This window comes from Carcharodon carcharias, chromosome 7 (genome assembly GCF_017639515.1).
Source record: "Carcharodon carcharias isolate sCarCar2 chromosome 7, sCarCar2.pri, whole genome shotgun sequence".
Lineage (NCBI taxonomy): Eukaryota > Metazoa > Chordata > Chondrichthyes > Lamniformes > Lamnidae > Carcharodon > Carcharodon carcharias.
The window spans coordinates 16,977,492-16,995,128 of record NC_054473.1 but is presented as its reverse complement, the minus strand read 5'-3'; the positions used below and the strand labels follow the sequence as shown (position 1 = coordinate 16,995,128).

At 46.2% G+C, this 17,637-nt stretch overlaps 1 protein-coding gene and 1 long non-coding RNA gene across 6 annotated transcripts in view; one reads left to right on the top strand and one right to left on the bottom strand.

Moving 5' to 3' along the window:
- Positions 1 to 17,637, top strand: part of LOC121279936 (ubiquitin-like modifier-activating enzyme 1) — a 252,922-nt gene that overhangs the window by 80,590 nt on the left and 154,695 nt on the right. For all 4 annotated transcript variants that reach the window (XM_041191513.1, XM_041191514.1, XM_041191515.1 and 1 more), the window contains exon 16: positions 8,771 to 8,835. In XM_041191513.1, the coding sequence (XP_041047447.1) occupies positions 8,771 to 8,835 (65 nt within the window). The remainder of the gene's footprint in view (positions 1 to 8,770; positions 8,836 to 17,637) is intronic.
- LOC121279937 lies at positions 2,631 to 16,710 on the bottom strand. 2 transcript variants are annotated; one of them, XR_005943529.1, is made up of 3 exons: positions 16,582 to 16,710; positions 8,040 to 8,173; positions 2,631 to 2,827 (listed from the first exon to the last, which is right to left on the bottom strand). It is a non-coding gene; the product is annotated as an uncharacterized LOC121279937 (long non-coding RNA). The 2 variants fall into 2 exon arrangements; XR_005943530.1 differs by having other exon boundaries at positions 2,631 to 2,824.

The following is a 17,637-nucleotide window of genomic DNA, read 5'->3' as shown; positions in this document are numbered from 1 at the left end:
CCGCCTGGGATCTTCGTCTGCCCACCCCTGCTAACTTTAAGGTTGGACGGGCAGCTTTCTCATTGGGTTAATTATTTTATTAATGGCCTTAACAGGCCTTTGACAGTTCGGCGGGCGTGTAGCCGACTCCATTGCACACCCGCCAAATGGAAGATCAGAATGAAATGCAGTGAGGTAAGGATGCACTCCTGACATCACCACGCTAATTTTACGCACACCGAACAGAAGATTCTGGCCCTAGGGTGCCTTAACTTAATTACGCAGAACTTGATGATGCTTTGATACCTTAAACACCCTATTTTTTCATAAATATTGAGTTATCATTTAATCTTTTGTCCCCCGCCTCATTTGAGTTGAGGTCAGAGTTTGCGAATCCCATTACTGGTGATGTTGAGGATGCCGAGCTTCTCTACAGCTCTCTCTGTGTTTGTATCTAACTTCTCTCTGCTGTCTTAACAGAGGCACCAATCCATTGAAGCGATTGTATGGTAACATGGCTAGCATCTGTTTACATCATGTTCTATGACCATAAGTGTTATGATGAACTTACCAGAGTGGAAAAAAAAAGCTTTTGGCTATGTTAATGAGGAAAGATGTTCATTTATATAGCACCTTTCACAGCTTTAAAATGTCCCAAAGCATTTTACTGTTGATTAAGAACCTTTTTGAGGTGTAGTCCCTGTTGTAGTGTAAGAAAAGTGGCAGCCAATTTGGACACACAGAGGTCTCAGTAAAGCAATGAGACCAGATAATCTGATGTAATTATGTTGGATGAGGGATAACTATTGGCCTGGAAGCCTGGGAGAACTTTCCTTTTTTTCAACATAGTGCCAATAGACTTCTTACATCCACCTGAGAGGCATCTCAATTTAACGTCTCTTCTGAAAAACAGCACCGCTGACAGTCCAGCAGTCCCTCAATAATGCACGTGAGCGCCAGGCTTGCTTGTGTGTTCCTGTCCCTGGAGTGGGACTTGTGAAGACTCTCAAAAGCCTCTCCACCATCTACCAGTTACAAGCCAGCAGTGTGATGCAATAAAGTTCATTTGCCTGGGTGAGTGCAGCTCCAACAACACTCAAGAAGCTCAACATCATCCAGGACAAAGCAGCCCGCTTACTTGGTACCCCATCCGCCACCTTCAACATCCATTTCCTCCACCATCAATGCACAGTTAGCAGCAGTATGTCCCATCTACGAGATGCACTGCAGCAACTCACCAAGGCTCCTTCGACAGCCCCTTCCAAACCTGCAACCTCTACCATCTCGAAGGACATGGGCAGCAGATGCATGGAAACACCACCACCTGCAAGTTCCCCTCCAAGTCACACACCATCCTGACTTGGAACTATATTGCTGTTCCTTCACTGTCGCTGGGTCAAAGTCCTGGAACTCCCTCCCTAACAGCACTGTGGATGTACCTACACCACAGGGACTGCAGCTGTCCAAGGAGGCAGCTCACCATCGCCTTCTCAAGGGCAATTAGGGATGGGCAATAAAAATGCTGGCCCATGAAAGAAGAAAACAAAATCCAGAACCTTGTGACTCAAAAGACAGGAGTATATTGTAAGGAACAAAAAAGTCAAGAACGCACTCTGTAAGTGAGACACAACTGATGGATATACAGCCTGTTCTGCAAGACTTTCTGTGCATGACAAACCACAGCCGACTGGTCTCAACGTATAGAATGTCTTGAGTTTTTCTTTCAAGCCAATGAAATCACAGAGGAGGAAAAGAGGAGAGCGATTCTCCTGAGTATTTGTGGGAGTAAAATCTACAAGTTAATTTGAAGCTTGATGGCCCCCAGAGCCCCAGATTCAAAGACTTTCAGTGAATTCGTAGACCTTGTTAAGGGACATTTTCAACCCAAACCCTCAATCGCGATGCAGAGGTTCAGGTTCAATTCAAGGACAGAACGCCGGGAGAGATCTACGTGGCAAAATTAAAACAACTAATGGAATATTGTGATTTTGGTGAAACCCTGAATGACATGTTGAGGGATTGTTTGGTCTGTGGCATGCAGGAGGATGCTATTCAGCGAAGATTGCTGGCTGAAGTGAATCTTGATTTTAAGAAAGCGTTAGAAATAGTTTCTGCAATGGAAAGCGCTATAAGGGATTCACGAGCGATTCAAGGTGCGCAAAATGGCACCATTTTCCTAGTCGGGTAGGAACAGTCAGCCAAACGTGGCGTGAAAAGCTGGGACTCTGCCGCGAAACAGGAAACAGACCCCGCTAACTGAAGCATGAGAGGAAACAGCCTAGCAATAAAATCAAAAACTAATTTTTATCGACGTGGAAATGATCATTCTTCCAGCGATTGGCAATTTTAAAAAGGTAGAAGGTTATTTTTGTCACAGAAGTAGACGCATAATGAGACAGTGCAAAGCAAGATTTAGTATAAAACAAGGCCTCCAAACAAAATCAAAGCCCAATGAAATATACACTGTAGGGGAGCCAGAAACAACTAATTCTGACATTTATTCATTATTCAACATGAACGTTGGAAAGACAGAGCCAATTATTGTCACAGTGCAAGTGAATGGTAAACCCTTAAAAATGGAAGTAGACTCAAATGCTTCTACCACTGTAGTAGGAGAACACACTTTCAGATTTTTAAATAAAGGTGCTCAACAATTAAATTTGGAACAAACATCTGCCAGGTTGAAAACGTACACAGTAAATGTCATTATAGACACCAATCGGCACAGTTACCAGTAATGGCGGTAGAAGGTGAAGAACCAAGCCTTCTAGATCACGAATGGTTGAAGGAGATTCAATTAAACTGGTCCGAAATCTTCTAGTTGCGAGCAGGGGGACTGCCAGAGCTGCTGAAATAAAATGACACCGTCTTCAAGAATGAACTGGGAAAAATCCAAGGCCTATAGGCCAACATTTACATGAACCTAGAAGCAACCCCTTGCTTCTTGAAAGCAAGACCGTTGCAATGCACCCTGAGAGACCAGGTTGATGCCAAGCTGAACCAGCTGGAGAGGCTGGGTGTCATAAAAACGGTTCAGTTCTCAGAGTGCTCAGCGCCCATAATCCCTGTCCTTAAACCAGACCACACCGTCCGGACCTGTGGCGACTATAAACTAACGGTCAACAGAGCAGCCAATGGTACAGAGAGGCCGATGGGCTATGTTTCCAGAACACTTAGCACAGCTGCAAAAGGATATTCCCAGATCGAAAAGGAAGGACTGTCGATTATTTTTGGTGTAAAGAAATTCCATCAATACGTGCGTGGATGACATTTCACAACAGTATCAGACCACAAACTACTTTTGGGCCTGTTTAGCGAGGAAAAGGCTATACTTCCCATAGCTTCTGCAAGAAAACAAAGATGGGCCCTAATTTTGGCGTCATATGAATACACCTTTGTACATAGACTAGCGATTCATATAACAAATGCCAATGCCCTAAGTGTCACCTTCTTTTGCAAGAGAGTGATGGACAAGTCCCAATTCCACAGGAGCTCGTTTTTAGTGATGAATTTCCTAGATTCCACACCAGTCTGTACCAGGCAGACAAGAAACTGAATGAATCATGATCCAGTCCTGTCTCAAGTGAGGGACCAAATGTTACATGGTTGGTCTCAGGAACTAGTCTCTGGTGAATTGAAACCGTTTTTTTAACCAAAGACACGAGATGAGCAGTCAAGATGGTATTCTGTTATGGGGTGCACGAGCAGTAGTTCCTTCACAAGGAAGGGAACCACTCTTAGTAGAGCTATACAGTGTCCATCCAGGGATATCATGAATGAAGACGATAGCGCAAAGTTATCTTTAGTGGCCAGGGTTGGACGGCGATATTGAGAAGGTGGTAAAACACAGTGTACAATATCAACAGCTACAAAAGTTGCAGGTGGCAGCCGCATTACACCCATGGGAGTGGCCTGGTGGACGCTGGGTGCAATTGCACATTGATTACGTCAGTCCTTTCCTTAGAACCATGTTTCTACTGATTATGGATGCTCATTCCAAGTGGTTAGACATTGATGAGGTAAAGTCGCCAATGTCAGGCACTACGGTAGGAAAACTACACCAAAGCTTCACCATCCATGGATTGCCAGAGGTAATCGTGTCAGATAATGGTACTGCGTTTACGAGAGCTGATTTCCAATGATTTATCAGTCTCAATAGTATCCACCACATGAAGACGGCACCATACCATCCATCATCTAATGGAATGGCGGAAAGGACACTACAAACTTTTAAGGCGGGAATGAAAAAGTTAGCAAGTGATCGGTTGGAGACCAAACTTGCTCGTTTTCTACTTCGCTAGAGATCAACCCCCCGACACTAAGACAGGAGCAATACCTGCAGAATTACTGACGAGGCACCGTCTTCGGACAAGATTATGTCTAATACTTCCCAATTTGGAGGGAAAGATGGAGAAAAGTCAAGGGAACCAAAAAGCGACGCATGATTTGTATAATCGTGAGCGATAATTTACTGTTGGTGAAGCAGTATATGTAAGGAATTTCGGAATTTACCTGGTAAAGTAAGTTCTGTGTCTGTGCCCGGAGCATTGTTACACCACGTGGAAGTGGAGGGCCAGATCACCCCTACGCATGTGGATCATTTAAAAATAAAAGAGATACTCCAACAAAATGATGTTCCACCTGTAACCACGGCTGAACCTGCAGTTCCTGTTGAAGTTGCTCAACCAAGGATCGACATGCCCGATGTCTCTGTCAGAGTGGAAGACACAACTGTATATGCCTGATGAGGTACCTGATGTTAATGGGGTTCTAGAGAATGTGTTTCCTGCAAAAGTCGTGGAGCCATGACATTCCACAAGGATTAGGAAACCACCTGAAAGACTGAATTTGTAATTTCATGACCTTGTAAATATTGTAATGTCATGAGCTAAATACAAAACGTACAGAAAAGTTAAAGGGGAAGGAATGTAGTAATTATAGTTTTGGGAAACGTTGGACTGTAGCTTTAAGAATAATCCAATGTTGTAAGATCACATGATCTGTGTAAACCAATGAGCTAGCAGTGTGGGAACCTCTAGGGGGGAGTTCTTCTTTAGTTATAGAGTTTGATGCACACATGTAGCTGCTGTTGCTGTCTTATAAATAAAGTTCAATGTTTCCACCAAGAAAGGTCATCTGGAAGATCAACTCTATAACAATAATTGATCTCCTGTGGGACAGTAAGTGGAATGATAGTAGACGTTTGGGACGATCTGTCATTGAAGTTTGTTTCTTAAATGACAAGCAGCAAAATTTTCCAAGTCAAAAATAAGGGTGAAATTAGATGCTAAATATAATTGTGTATTCTTCCATAAAAATTTAAATTATGCATTTTCTTAGGAAGATTTAAAAATCCAGTAGAGACTTGATCTGAGATCAAGTCGATGTTGAGTGATAGAACACAAATTTAGCAAGAGTTGAAACTCCTTTGTCATTCAAATCCAGTTTATTATTTTTCAATTTTTCGTGTGCCATGTGACAATTTTGGCTTTTTCTGTTGAAATATTAATTTTGAATGAGTTCTTCAAAAGTGAAAAACTATGCAAGGCACAATTGCATTTTTGGTTGCATTTATCATTAGAGCTGAAAATTGCTACCAAGTCTTTGGACTCTTTTACTGAATGAAGTCTCAAACTAAAAATTACCAATCTTTAAAATAGTGGTTAGACTGAAAGCATTCATTCCAAGATTAAAGAACACTCATACCAAGTTACCCACACCCCTATTAAAAAAGCATCATACGGACTCGAAACCTTAATTCTGTTTCTCTCTCCACAGATGTTGTCAGACCTGCTGAGGTTTTCCAGCATTTTCTGATTTTGTTTCAGATTTCCAGTGTCTGCAGTATTTTGCTTTTATCTGTACCCCTTGTTTTGCGCCTCTCGTAGTCTCTGGTTTAAAGACACAGTGTCAGACACCTGGGATGCAGATTCCACAACAAGAGCTAAAATCAGGAAGCAAGATAACAAGGATAGAGAGGAGAAAAATGTCTCTAATAGTGAAGGACAGATAAGGAAGAGCAAGTTTTAGTGCTTTAAAGTGAAGAAGATCTTGTTCCCAAGTAAATTGTCGATGCCCTAATCCATTGCTTTTGTTTGAAAATTCCTCTCATGTGATCACGTACTCAGCCTCATAACTGGCATCTATGGGGTTAATTGGACTCTAGAGAATACTATGCTTAAAGCTGTTGTGCCTTGTAAACATTAAAGGAAGGGTGCAGGAGAAGGTTGAATGTGAAATGTATATTATTTGAAAGTACTCCCTGATGTATGCTGCCCCTGTCAAGATTGCCTCTTGGCTGTTGACGGGAAGTCTGTGTTTATGTGCAGAGCTTGGTGTGTGTCAAATGTCCAAGGGCCAGATCAGTCTAATTTAAACAAATGGGAACTAACATCCTCTATATTTGATCGTTTTCAAATGGAATTTATAACCGGGTCCTATTGCATTTCTTCCTTTGCATGTAATTAATGTTCAGATGAATGAGCATGAGGAATATATTTTCCTCACTTTTATGTTGCCGACTCATTTATTAGGCTGGCACTTCAGCGCAGTACTGAGGGAGGCGCTGCACTGTCTGTGGTGCCATCTTTTGGATAAGATGGTCAATCAAGGCCCTGTCTGCCTTGTCAAATGGGCATAAAAGATGCAAAGAAGGGAAGTGGCATTTTCCTGGTGTCCACACCAACATTTCTCCCAACCAGAAAACAGACTATCAACAATTTATTTCATTGCTGTTGGTGGGAGCTTGCTGTGTGCAAATTGGCTGTCATGTTTCCTACATTACAACAGTGACTGTACTTTAAGAAGTAGTTTATTGGCTGTAAAGCACCTTGGGGGCAACCTGAGAGTTCAAAAGGCACAATATAAATGCAAATCTTGCTCTCTTTGTCTCTCTCTGTCACTCTCTCTCTCTCTTTGCCTCTCGTTCTTTCTGCCTCTCGTTCTTTCTGCCTCTCGTTCTTTCTGTCTCTCTCTCTTTCTGTCTCTCTCTCTTTCTGTCTCTTTCTCTTTCTGTCTGTATAGTCTGTGTCTCTCTCTGTCTGTCTTTTCAACCTTTGATCTTTTCTCTCATACTTTTTATTTGTCTCCATCTTTCCTCCTTTCCTTTCCTCCCTCTCCTTTCCTTTTTCTTAATGGAGAGAAGGGAGACCCGTGCGGCATCCTTGTTGCACTGGTGTGGTGTATGTACGACACAGCGATGATTTTGATTTCCTATTTTATCCATTGGTGGTTTACCTTATTTCCAATAATTTTCATGCCCCATTTTGCTTGGGAGTATTGGGAGGTGAAAGGGACCACTTAGAGCTTAAGGTCTTCCATTCCCCCTGCCGTCACTGGAACACAGTGTGTCCTCACTCAACACCTCTTAGAATGGAGTTTGAACTGAGTGGTGTGTGATTAACCCCTAGTCCATCCCACCACATTGTGCTGAGAAACACTGTGACATTATTGACATGACAAGTACCATCAGTCATGTATTTTCCCCTATACTTATCCTTGAATCTGGTAGCTCTTTAATACTGGCTATGCTTCCCATATGCTGGATTATAAGATCTTTCAAATAAATTGAAGTAAAAGAATTTTGGGCCCACTAATATAAATATGATATTAAATTATGTGCATCAATCAAATAGCACCCCAACTCTGGAGGAAAGCTAACTTGTGGATCTCCAATAGTTTTTCATATATTTTAATTTGTTCATGGGATGTGGGTGTCACTGGCTGGGCCAGCATTTATTGCCCATCCCTAATTGCCCTTGAGAACTGAGTGGCTTGCTAAAGCATTTCAGAGTCAACCATATTGCTGTGGGTCTGGAGTCACATGTAGGCCAGACCAGGTAAAGACAGCAGATTTCCATCCCTAAAGGACATTAGTGAACCAGATGGGTTTTTACAACAACGGTCATCATTAGACTTTTAATTCCAGGTTTTTTATTGAATTCAAATTTCACCAACTGTCATGGTGGGATTTGAACCCAGGTCCCCAGAGAATTACCCTGGGTCTCTGGAGTATTAATCCAGTGACAACACCACTGCACCACCGCCTCCCCTGCTATTACCTTCTAGTTTCCCTCCTCCTCCTTTCCTCAAGTTGCTGGCTCCTGACGAGGTTCCACTTGCACAAGGCATTTAACTTTGTTGGGTTATCATGGCTGACCCAAACTACCTTCATCCAACACATTTCAAGAAGGAGCTGGAAGACATAGATTGGAGACAGAGTCACTTTTATTACCCCATCTCCCTGCGTGTCCCAAGCCCTCTTCCCCCTCCCTTTTCCATGACCACTAACACAAAGACAGCAGCCTCGCCGAAACTTGGATTTAAACCTGCAATGGGTCAGTGAAACACCAGGTGATGCTTTTGCCCATGCTGAACTGCCAGGGTGGTGGTTTGTTACAGACTAACCAGGGAGTCTGAGTTGCTGTGGCAACATGCACTTTTACTTGCATGTTGTAGCCTGGAGCTATGGATAGTGACGGTAGAGGCTCCAACATTCTTTCTATCACATGGCTGACCAGGAATCTCTCCCACTCTTACCGCCTGCCGTTGGTGTGTGTTGGAAGGATTTGCAGGGATTATGCTCCATCGGTTTGTCTGTGTTATGAATGCATTGTCCTTGGCCATCAAGTCCTGGAGTGCAATTTTACCAATAAACCTAGTGCTTCTGGCTCAGAGGCAGAGATGCTATCCACTGTGCCACCGTGACCTCCTACTTTTGGGGGGGGGGGCGGTGTTAGCTATATTTTTACCAGTGATCAGGCACTGAAATGTTGAATGTTATTGTTTGCAGTGGGCCCGGGATGAATTTGAAGGATTATTCAAACAGCCAGCGGAAAACATCAACAAGTATCTCAAGTGAGTATTTGATTTTTTTGCCATTTTGTTCCCAGGTTTGTGTGGGTCTGTTTTTGTGAGAGGAGTTGGCGAAAACCAAAGAGATAACACCTCATGAAAATGCTCACAAGATTAGATTGAATTTGATTTGTGTCTCTGCAATGGAGCCAGAACTAAGGGAATGAAGTGTGCTTTCAGTGCATGTTGCAAAACATTATCAGGCTGCAGTTCCATGTGACGCTTTTCCATTCCCGAGCATGGGCTGAACTAAAACACAAAGCAGAGAGTTTTTTTTTCTCATGGCAGATGAGAATCCTGGAGATCAGCAACTGGAAGTGGAGGGAGTGTGGAGACAGAACTGGGGAGAGGAGGGGAGGGGGTTGAGGTGCTGAGTGGTGTGGGGGTAGTTGGAGGAGGGAGGGGGGAGTTGGGGAAAGGGGATGTTGGGGAAGGGGAGACAGGGAGCGGGGAGCCTGGGAAAGGGGAGACAGGGAGGGGGGAGTTGGGGGAAGGGGAGACAGGGAGGGGGGGAGTTGGGGAAAGGGGGTGTTGGGGAAGGGGAGGAAGGGAGGGGGGTGTTGGGGAAGGGGAGGAAGGGAGGGGGTGTTGGGGAAAGCGGGTGTTGGGGAAGGGGAGGAAGGGAGGGGGGTGTTGGGGAAAGGGGGTGTTGGGGAAGGGGAGGAAGGGAGGGGGGTGTTGGGGAAAGGGGGTGTTGGGGAAGGGGAGGAAGGGAGGGGGTGTTGGGGAAAGGGGGTGTTGGGGATGGGGAGACAGGGAGGGGGGATTAGAGGAAAGGGGGTGTTGGGGAAGGGGAGACAGGGTGGTGGGAGTGGGGAAAGGGGGTGTTGGGGAAGGGGAGGAAGGGAGGGGGTGTTGGGGGAGGGGGGAGTTGGGGAAAGGGGGTGTTGGGGGAGGGGGGAGTTGGGGAAAGGGGGTGTTGGGGATGGGGAGACAGGGAGGGGGGATTAGAGGAAAGGGGGTGTTGGGGAAGGGGAGACAGGGTGGTGGGAGTGGGGAAAGGGGGTGTTGGGGAAGGGGAGGAAGGGAGGGGGTGTTGGGGGAGGGGGGAGTTGGGGAAGGGGGGAGTTGGGGAAAGGGGGTGTTGGGGGAGGGGGGAGTTGGGGAAAGGGGGTGTTGGGGAAGGGGAGGAAGGGAGGGGGTGTTGGGGAAAGGGGGTGTTGGGGGAGGGGGGAGTTGGGGAAAGGGGGTGTTGGGGAAGGGGAGGAAGGGAGGGGGTGTTGGGGAAAGGGGGTGTTGGGGGAGGGGGGAGTTGGGGAAAGGGGGTGTTGGGGATGGGGAGACAGGGAGGGGGGATTAGAGGAAAGGGGGTGTTGGGGAAGGGGAGACAGGGTGGTGGGAGTGGGGAAAGGGGGTGTTGGGGAAGGAGGTAACCTCCTCAAATGGAACCGTCAAATACGTCTAGGTCTTCAGGCAGGAAGTGGCTAAAGTAAATACAGGTCAAAGTTGTTTGGCTTTCCTCTGCTTTCTTACTGTAATAAAGTTCTCTTCAGTGGGATTGGTGCCCGTTTATGGTATGTGCTTGAGTCTACACAGGACCCAGCCTGCTGTGGTCTGCAGTTTATTTTCCCTCTGAATTTAAACTAAGAAATTGTCTTAAAAAGGTAATAGTTTGAACCTAACAGTTTACTGAAGGGATTGTTTATCTCATCTCTTGACAGTAAGTTAAGTAGGCGGAACTTCAATAAACACTGTAACTGTCAAACAGCCGTTAATTCTGTACTTGCGATTTACATGCATTTTCTTTCTCCCCATCTTGGCTCCTTTGCTGATGTTTTGCCTCTGTTATCTGATCCTGTGGATATAACCTTTTCACAACTCAGGCACCCAGTTAAATGCAGGTTTTAAAATCCCCCAGTGTCCTCCAGCCTATTCCACTGATTCAGACTTCTGCTCATAAATTGCATCCAAACAAAAGTGTATAAAACCCAGAACGCAGCATCGGGAAGAGAAGAAAGACTTGCAATAAATGTCCTTCTCAAGGCCAGGGCTTTTCAGCCAATGGAATACCTTGCAAGTGCGGTCACTTGTAAGGTAGAAACCGAGGTGACCAAGTTACGCACAGTAAGGTCCTGCATGGGCTTAGGGATGGAGGAAGGCGGAGATACCCATCAAGGAAAGCAGAGTAGCTCCCGTCACATTTTTGCATGTCAAGACCCAGATCAGAGATTTTTGCTGCTGTGATGGATTGGAAGCCAACCCTCCTAAGACCATCTTGGCATCTCCAGAAGTTAAATATTAATCCCTATTCTGGGCAACCCTGGGAGAAAAATCATTAGGAATTCTCAAAATGCATATTGGTCGGTGACGGATCATGCTATCAGCCTCTTATTAGTTTTCGACATTCCTGGAGACTGTCTAGTCCAGGTAATGTTTGAAATGTCTTGCCCTCTCTCTCAACCATCTTATTAGTGTACGAGTGCTGGGATTTAGGACTCTGCTGTAAAGTCAGTGCTGGCTCACTTTACATTGAAACCTTCTGGAAGACAGTCGCTTGGAGCTATCCAACTACAATCACTGAGTGGCTTGCACCTACTAATTAGTCATTGCCCACGAATAATTCCATATTCAGGGTAGTGACAATGACCATTTTGTCCCCTCACTAACTGGCACAAATGACAGCAGTGCTTGACCTTATGGTGAAATGAGAAACTCCACAAAACCGATTTCTGCTGAATAAGTAAGAAACGTCACAAAGTAACACCTTAAGTCCTTTGACGTTGCTTCCCCTTTCTTGCCTTTACACAGTTTGTAAACCCTTCCGAACATACAAACGTGGCAGGCAGGAAAAACCCAGCTGGTCCTTTGACCCCCCCCACCCCCCTCCAACCCACCATGATGGCAGGACCATTGTGGCTGAACAACTCTTCCAGCTGCACCTCACACCCATCCCCCACCCCAGCTACATTATCTCCTGGAAGAGGAAAAATACAAGGAGGGAAATCAACCCAAGAGCAATAAGGGAAAAAGATGCTGTGGAAAATTCCTCTCCGACCCCTTCAAGAATTGAAACCAGTCCAGAACCGGTAGCCACGTTGTTCTTCTTCAGAAGGTAGGTTTGAACGACACCATAGGTAGAGCATGGAGGCAGGTCCTGAACCTACACCAGCCAGGACGGGCATCAAAGCCTTTGCTGTTCCCACCCAGGAGTCTGAGTTGCTGTGGCAACACATACTTTTACATGCATGTTGTCGTCCAGAGCTACGAATAGTAATGGTAGAGGCTCCAACTTTCTTTCCATCACGTGGCTGACCAGGAATCTCTCCCACTCTTACCGCCTGCCGTTGGTGTTGGTTGGAAGGATTTACAAATTGATACTCCACCTGTTTGGCCACATTATGAACGCGCCTTCCTTGACCGTCAAGTCCTGGAGTGGGACTTGACACCAGAGCTTCTGACTCAGAGACAGGGACATCGTGCCACAAAACCTCCTTAATATGCTCAAAGAGAGCAAGTGCTTTCAGAATTGTGACATCCTCACCAGAACTGTGTGGTCTGTGATAGTTTTCCACTTCTTAAACAGTGGCCAAGTGATGTATTGAGGTGTGGACTAAATGTTGAAGCCTTATTGTGTCTGATGGTTTGATTGAATAGGTCCTCATCTATCACCTGTACGTTGTAAAAGGAATTTCTGTGCCTTTCGCCATCCCCACAACTTGAATTTCTACTTCAAAAGCAATTTCAGTTCGGTGCAACTATCGAGCACCTTGTGCTTAAAGGGACAAAAACAGATAGCCCTAGTGGGGTTGGGGTGGGGTGAAGGAATCAAAAAAGTCTAAAAGGTAGAGATAAAACAATAGATGGAAATACATTTAAAAATAATCTGTACCTTGCTTGTCCTGCTTTCTACCCTTAATTAGCACATTCCTTTAGATAATATTACCACCTACAACACCTCTTTGTCCTTTTGTCTGTGACATCTTTTGGTTATCTCCACCTATCACTAGCCCTCTATCCAGCTCTACTTGTTCCCCCCCCCCCCACCCCCCACCTTAAACCAGCTTATATTTCACCCCTCTTCTATTTTTACTTAGTTCTGTTGAAGGGTCATGCGGACTCGAAACATTAACTGTGTTCCTCTCCACAGATGCTGCCAGACCTGCTGAGTTTTTCCAGGTATTTTTGTTTTTGTTTTGGGTTTCCAGCATCTGCAGTTTTTTGCTTTTATCTTTGTGCTTAAAGGGTCCTTGTTTTAGATCTTTTATGTCTACCTGAGAGGGCGGATGGGGCCAAGCTTTATCATCTCTGCAAGAAGGTACTTTGAACAGTGCTGCAGTCAGTACTGAACTGGAGTGTCAGCCTGGATTTTGTGTTCAAGTTTCTAGAGCGGAACTTGAATCCAGAGCCTTCTGACTCGGAGTTGAGAGTGCCAAATCCGGGCATTCAGTATGGCTTGGGAAATGCATTCACGTTGGGGGGGGAGCTCAGCCATTTACCAAGATGCTTTGGAAGCCCTAAGACCATAAGACATAGGAGCAGAAATAAGGCCATTCGGCCCATCGAGTCTGCTTCGCCATTCAATCATGGCTGATAAGTTTCTCAACCCCATTCTCCCGCCTTCTCCCTGTAACCTTTGATCCCCTTACCAATCAAGAACCTATCTATCTCGGTCTTAAATACACTCAATGACCTGGCCTCCACAGCCTTCTGTGGCAATGAATTCCATAGATTCACCACTCTCTGGCTAAAGAAGTTTCTCCTCATCTCTGTTCTAAAAGGTCTTGCCTTTACTCTGAGGCTGTGCCCTCGGGTCCTAGCCTCTCCTACTAATGGAAACATCTTCCCCACGTCCACTCTATCCAGGCCTTTCAGTATTCTGTAAGTTTCAATCAGATCCCCCCTCATCCTTCTAAACACCATTGAGTATAGACCCAGAGTCCTCAAACGTTCCTCATATGTTAAGCCTTTCATTCCTGAGATCTTTCTCATGAACCTCCTCTGGACCCCCTCCAAGGCCAGCACATCCTTCCTGAGATACGGGGCCCAAAATTGCTCACAATATTCTAAATGTGGTCTGACCAGAGCCTTATAAAGCCTCAGCAGCACATCCCTGCTTTATATTCCAGTCCTCTCGAAATAAATGCCAACATTGCATTTGCCTTCCTAACCACCGACACAACCTGCAAGTTAACCTTAAGAGAATCCTGGACTAGGACTCCCAAGTCCCTTTGCACTCCAGATTTCTGAATCCTCTCCCCATTTAGAAAATAATCTATGCCTCTATTCTTCCTGCCAAAGTGCATGACCTCACACTTCCCCACGTTGTATTCCATCTGCCACTTCTTTGCCCATTCTCCTAACCTGTCCAAATCCTTCTGCAGCCTCCCCACCTCCTCAATACTACCTGTCCCTCCACCTATCTTTGTATCATCTGCAAACTTGGCCAGGATGCCCTCAGTTCCTTCATCTAGATCATTAATGTAAAAAGTGAAAAGTTGTGGTCCCAACGCTGACCCCTGCGGAACTCCAGTAGTCACCAGCCGCCATCCTGAGAAGGACCCCCCTTATCCCCACTCTCTGCCTCCTGCTGAAGTGCAGCAGAGTGGCCTTCTTCAGAGCACGAGGGCTCAGCCCTGTGGCAGCAGAGTTGTAAGTTGCCTGGATGGGTATAATACAGTTGTGTCAATGCAGTTCTGTAGGACCTAGGGGTGAATGAGGAAAGACTTTTGTGATGTGAGGAAGAGTGCCAAGGAAAGTTAACCTCCAGACATTATTGCTTTTGAACCTGGCACATGTACCACAAACCAAATTTGGTATCTAAACCCCCTTGGTGAGGTTTGGAAACGGCCTTTTCCCCTTGCTGGATTTGCACACTTTTTATGGGCCATATCTTTTGTGGAGCACACAAATGGCTTGAATCATGATTCATGACTGTTGAAAAATATCATTAGGCAATAGTACCAAAAACAGTTAAGCACACTACACTGGGATACTCCATACAAAGGGGGTGGAGGCTGGTCATGGAGGGTGCCACGTACAAGACACCATACTCTTGGTCATGCTGCTGCCCAGTAAGGGTTCTGTGCCCTGTCCCCAGCTTGTGACTCTCTTCCACAGGGAAAGAATCTAAGATGTTTCCCCTCAGACTGGATCATTTGGTAAGTGCACCTTCAGTGATTGATTATGATCTAATGAAATGAGTAGAATAGGAAAGGGGACAAGTTTCCAGGATTGGAGGGGAAAATAAAAGCTTCCCATGGAAGGATGTTTCTACATAAATTGCGGAATTGTCCAATGTTCTTCACGCCCTGGCCTCCCAAACAGTTTGAGCTTCCTCGGTAGATGACCAGGACTCGCAATATCTAGTTGTGTTGGAACAGAGGCAGAAACTGAAAAGGGCTGAGTTTGCAAAGTCTGTTCGCAATCGTCTGCTCATCCTGTCGTTGGTGGGCCGCATCCTCCACCATCAGACGTCAGGAACCTCGTTGTAATACATCTACCTATCATTGGAAGGCCAGTCCGCCAGAAACCTCTCCTCCTGCTGGATCGTCCGTCCACATCAACGTGATCACACGCCGGTGCAGAACACGTCTTGACAAGTGTGACGTGCAGAAGTCCGAGACTTAACCGCCAGGAGAGAGGGTGAGCAGGACACATGGCACTGCGTGGAATGTTTGTGTGGTGAGCGGAGCCATGGACAGGAATGAGGACGCGAGCTCCAGGGGGTATGAGTCTGGTGGAGATGCGAGGGTGTATGTGAGAGTTAGTGGTGTTGTCCCTTGATATATGAGATCCCTGTGGGCGTGTGTTGTGATGAGAAGAGTGACTTACCCTGGCAAAACGAATGAGACCATTCATCCTGCACTGGCACTGGGTGGCTGTCCTCTTTTGCAGGGCATTGGTGCTGCCACCGCCTCCCATGCTGGATCGGTGAAGCAGCTGCCCATCCTGCGGCCAGAGCGGGTGTAGAGGACATCACGGTGGGTCTCCACAGCTTTCAAAATGCGCTGGGGGGGTTTCAGTCTTCTGTGCAGCTGTCCTGGGCTGGAAGCAGAGAGGTGTGCACGCGGATGCACATTAAGTGTGGTGCCCGGCGTGACGAAGTGGCGAGGTGATGGCGTGGCAGGTGAATGAGAGCCCGCCTGCCATGGAAACAGCCTGTTTCCCGGGAACGCCTAACGAATGTGGAGGGTTTGGGATGGTACAGCGTGAGGAACCGCCATTGCAGCCTTCGTCTAAAACATCGTTTTACCCACCCACCACCGCACTTAGTGCAAATCTGGGACGGTTCCGCCAAATGGGCTGAATGGCCTCCTATCGGGCAGTAATGATGCTATGATTCTAAACCTTTTTGAGGGCGGGAGGGCTGGGGGTGGGGGGGGGCGGGGGGCTGCGGAGTGATGATGGAGAGCGTGGTGCTGAGTGGCACGGCAGGCTGGTACTGCAGTGCACCGCACCTGCTGGTCAACCTACCCATATAATCCATCTGCACACAAGTGGCTCCTCTGCTTCAAAGCATCGTCCAGCCTGGCTGAGAACAGGCAGCGAGAAGTAACGCTGCAAGCAAAAGAGTCACGAGAGAAATGAGCTAAAAATTGAAAGGTAAGAAATAGCAGGAAGACCTTCAGCTGAACGTTTCAGGCCAGATTCACTCAGATTTCCACTCTTGCTGGGGGAGGGAGAGTGGGCGCCGAAGTGACAGGAAGCAAGATGGTTAATTTTGAGCTGGACAGCCACCGAACGTTACCCGTTTCCTCTTTCCACTCTTATTAGCTGCACATCTGCAACTCATTTTGACTATTCACTCACCGCTGTCTCCACGACCACAGAGAGACAGCTTCTTAAAGGTGCTTTGTTCTGAGGAGTTGTGAAATGAGTTCATGCAGTCCGGTCTAAAACCCTTTCTCCAGTGGATAGGGTCAATGTGTTGGATGCTGTAATGGTGGTTGGGGGTGGGGGGGTGGGGAATATAAAATGGTGTTTCTAATCAGGGAACTGCAGCTGGGCCGACACTGAACTTTCCTCCTAATTCTTAGCATCTGGAGAGATGATAAAAGAACAAGACAAAACTAAGAGCAGGACCGTGCATTTAAGCCCTGGAATTTGGTTTGGTGAAGGTGGTAAGAGGTCGACTGGTGTTTGCAGAAGCTACAGCACTGCAGCGATCGGGGTTAACCCTTCGTTGACTGCATTCCATTGGGTTTTTCCTAATTCACTCAAAGAATGTGGGCGCCACTGGGATGGCCATCATTTGTTGCCCATATCCGGTTGCAAATGAACAAAAAGAAAGGGAGGCTTGCAATTTTTATGGAAAAGCAAAATACTGCGGATGCTGGATGTCTGAAACTAAATCAGGAAATGCTGGAAAACCTCAGCAGGTCTGACAGCATCTGAAGAGACAGAAACAGAGTTGACATTTCGGGTCCGTGTGGCCCTTCTTCACTTGCATTTTTACAGTGGCTTTCACGACTTCAGGACATCCCAAAGCACTCTACAGCCAATGATGTAATTTTGAAGTGTAGTCACTGCTGAATGTTGGAAGTGCAGCAGCCAATTTGCACACAGCAAGCTCCCACAAAGAGCAACGTGATAATAACCAGTCTGCTTCTGTGACGTTCATTGAGGGATAAATATTAGCCAGGATGCGAGGGATAATTCCTCTGTTCTTCTTCGAAAGAATGCCACGAGGTCTTTTACCTCTGTCTGAGAGAGAGTAGACAGGACGTCGGTTTAATGCCTCATCTGAACTCCCACAGTGTAGCTCTCCCATTGCACTGCAGCATCAGCCTTGATTTTTGTGCTCAAGTCCTGGAGTGGGACTTGAACCTACAACCTGCTGACTGAGAGGAAGAAGTGCTACTGACT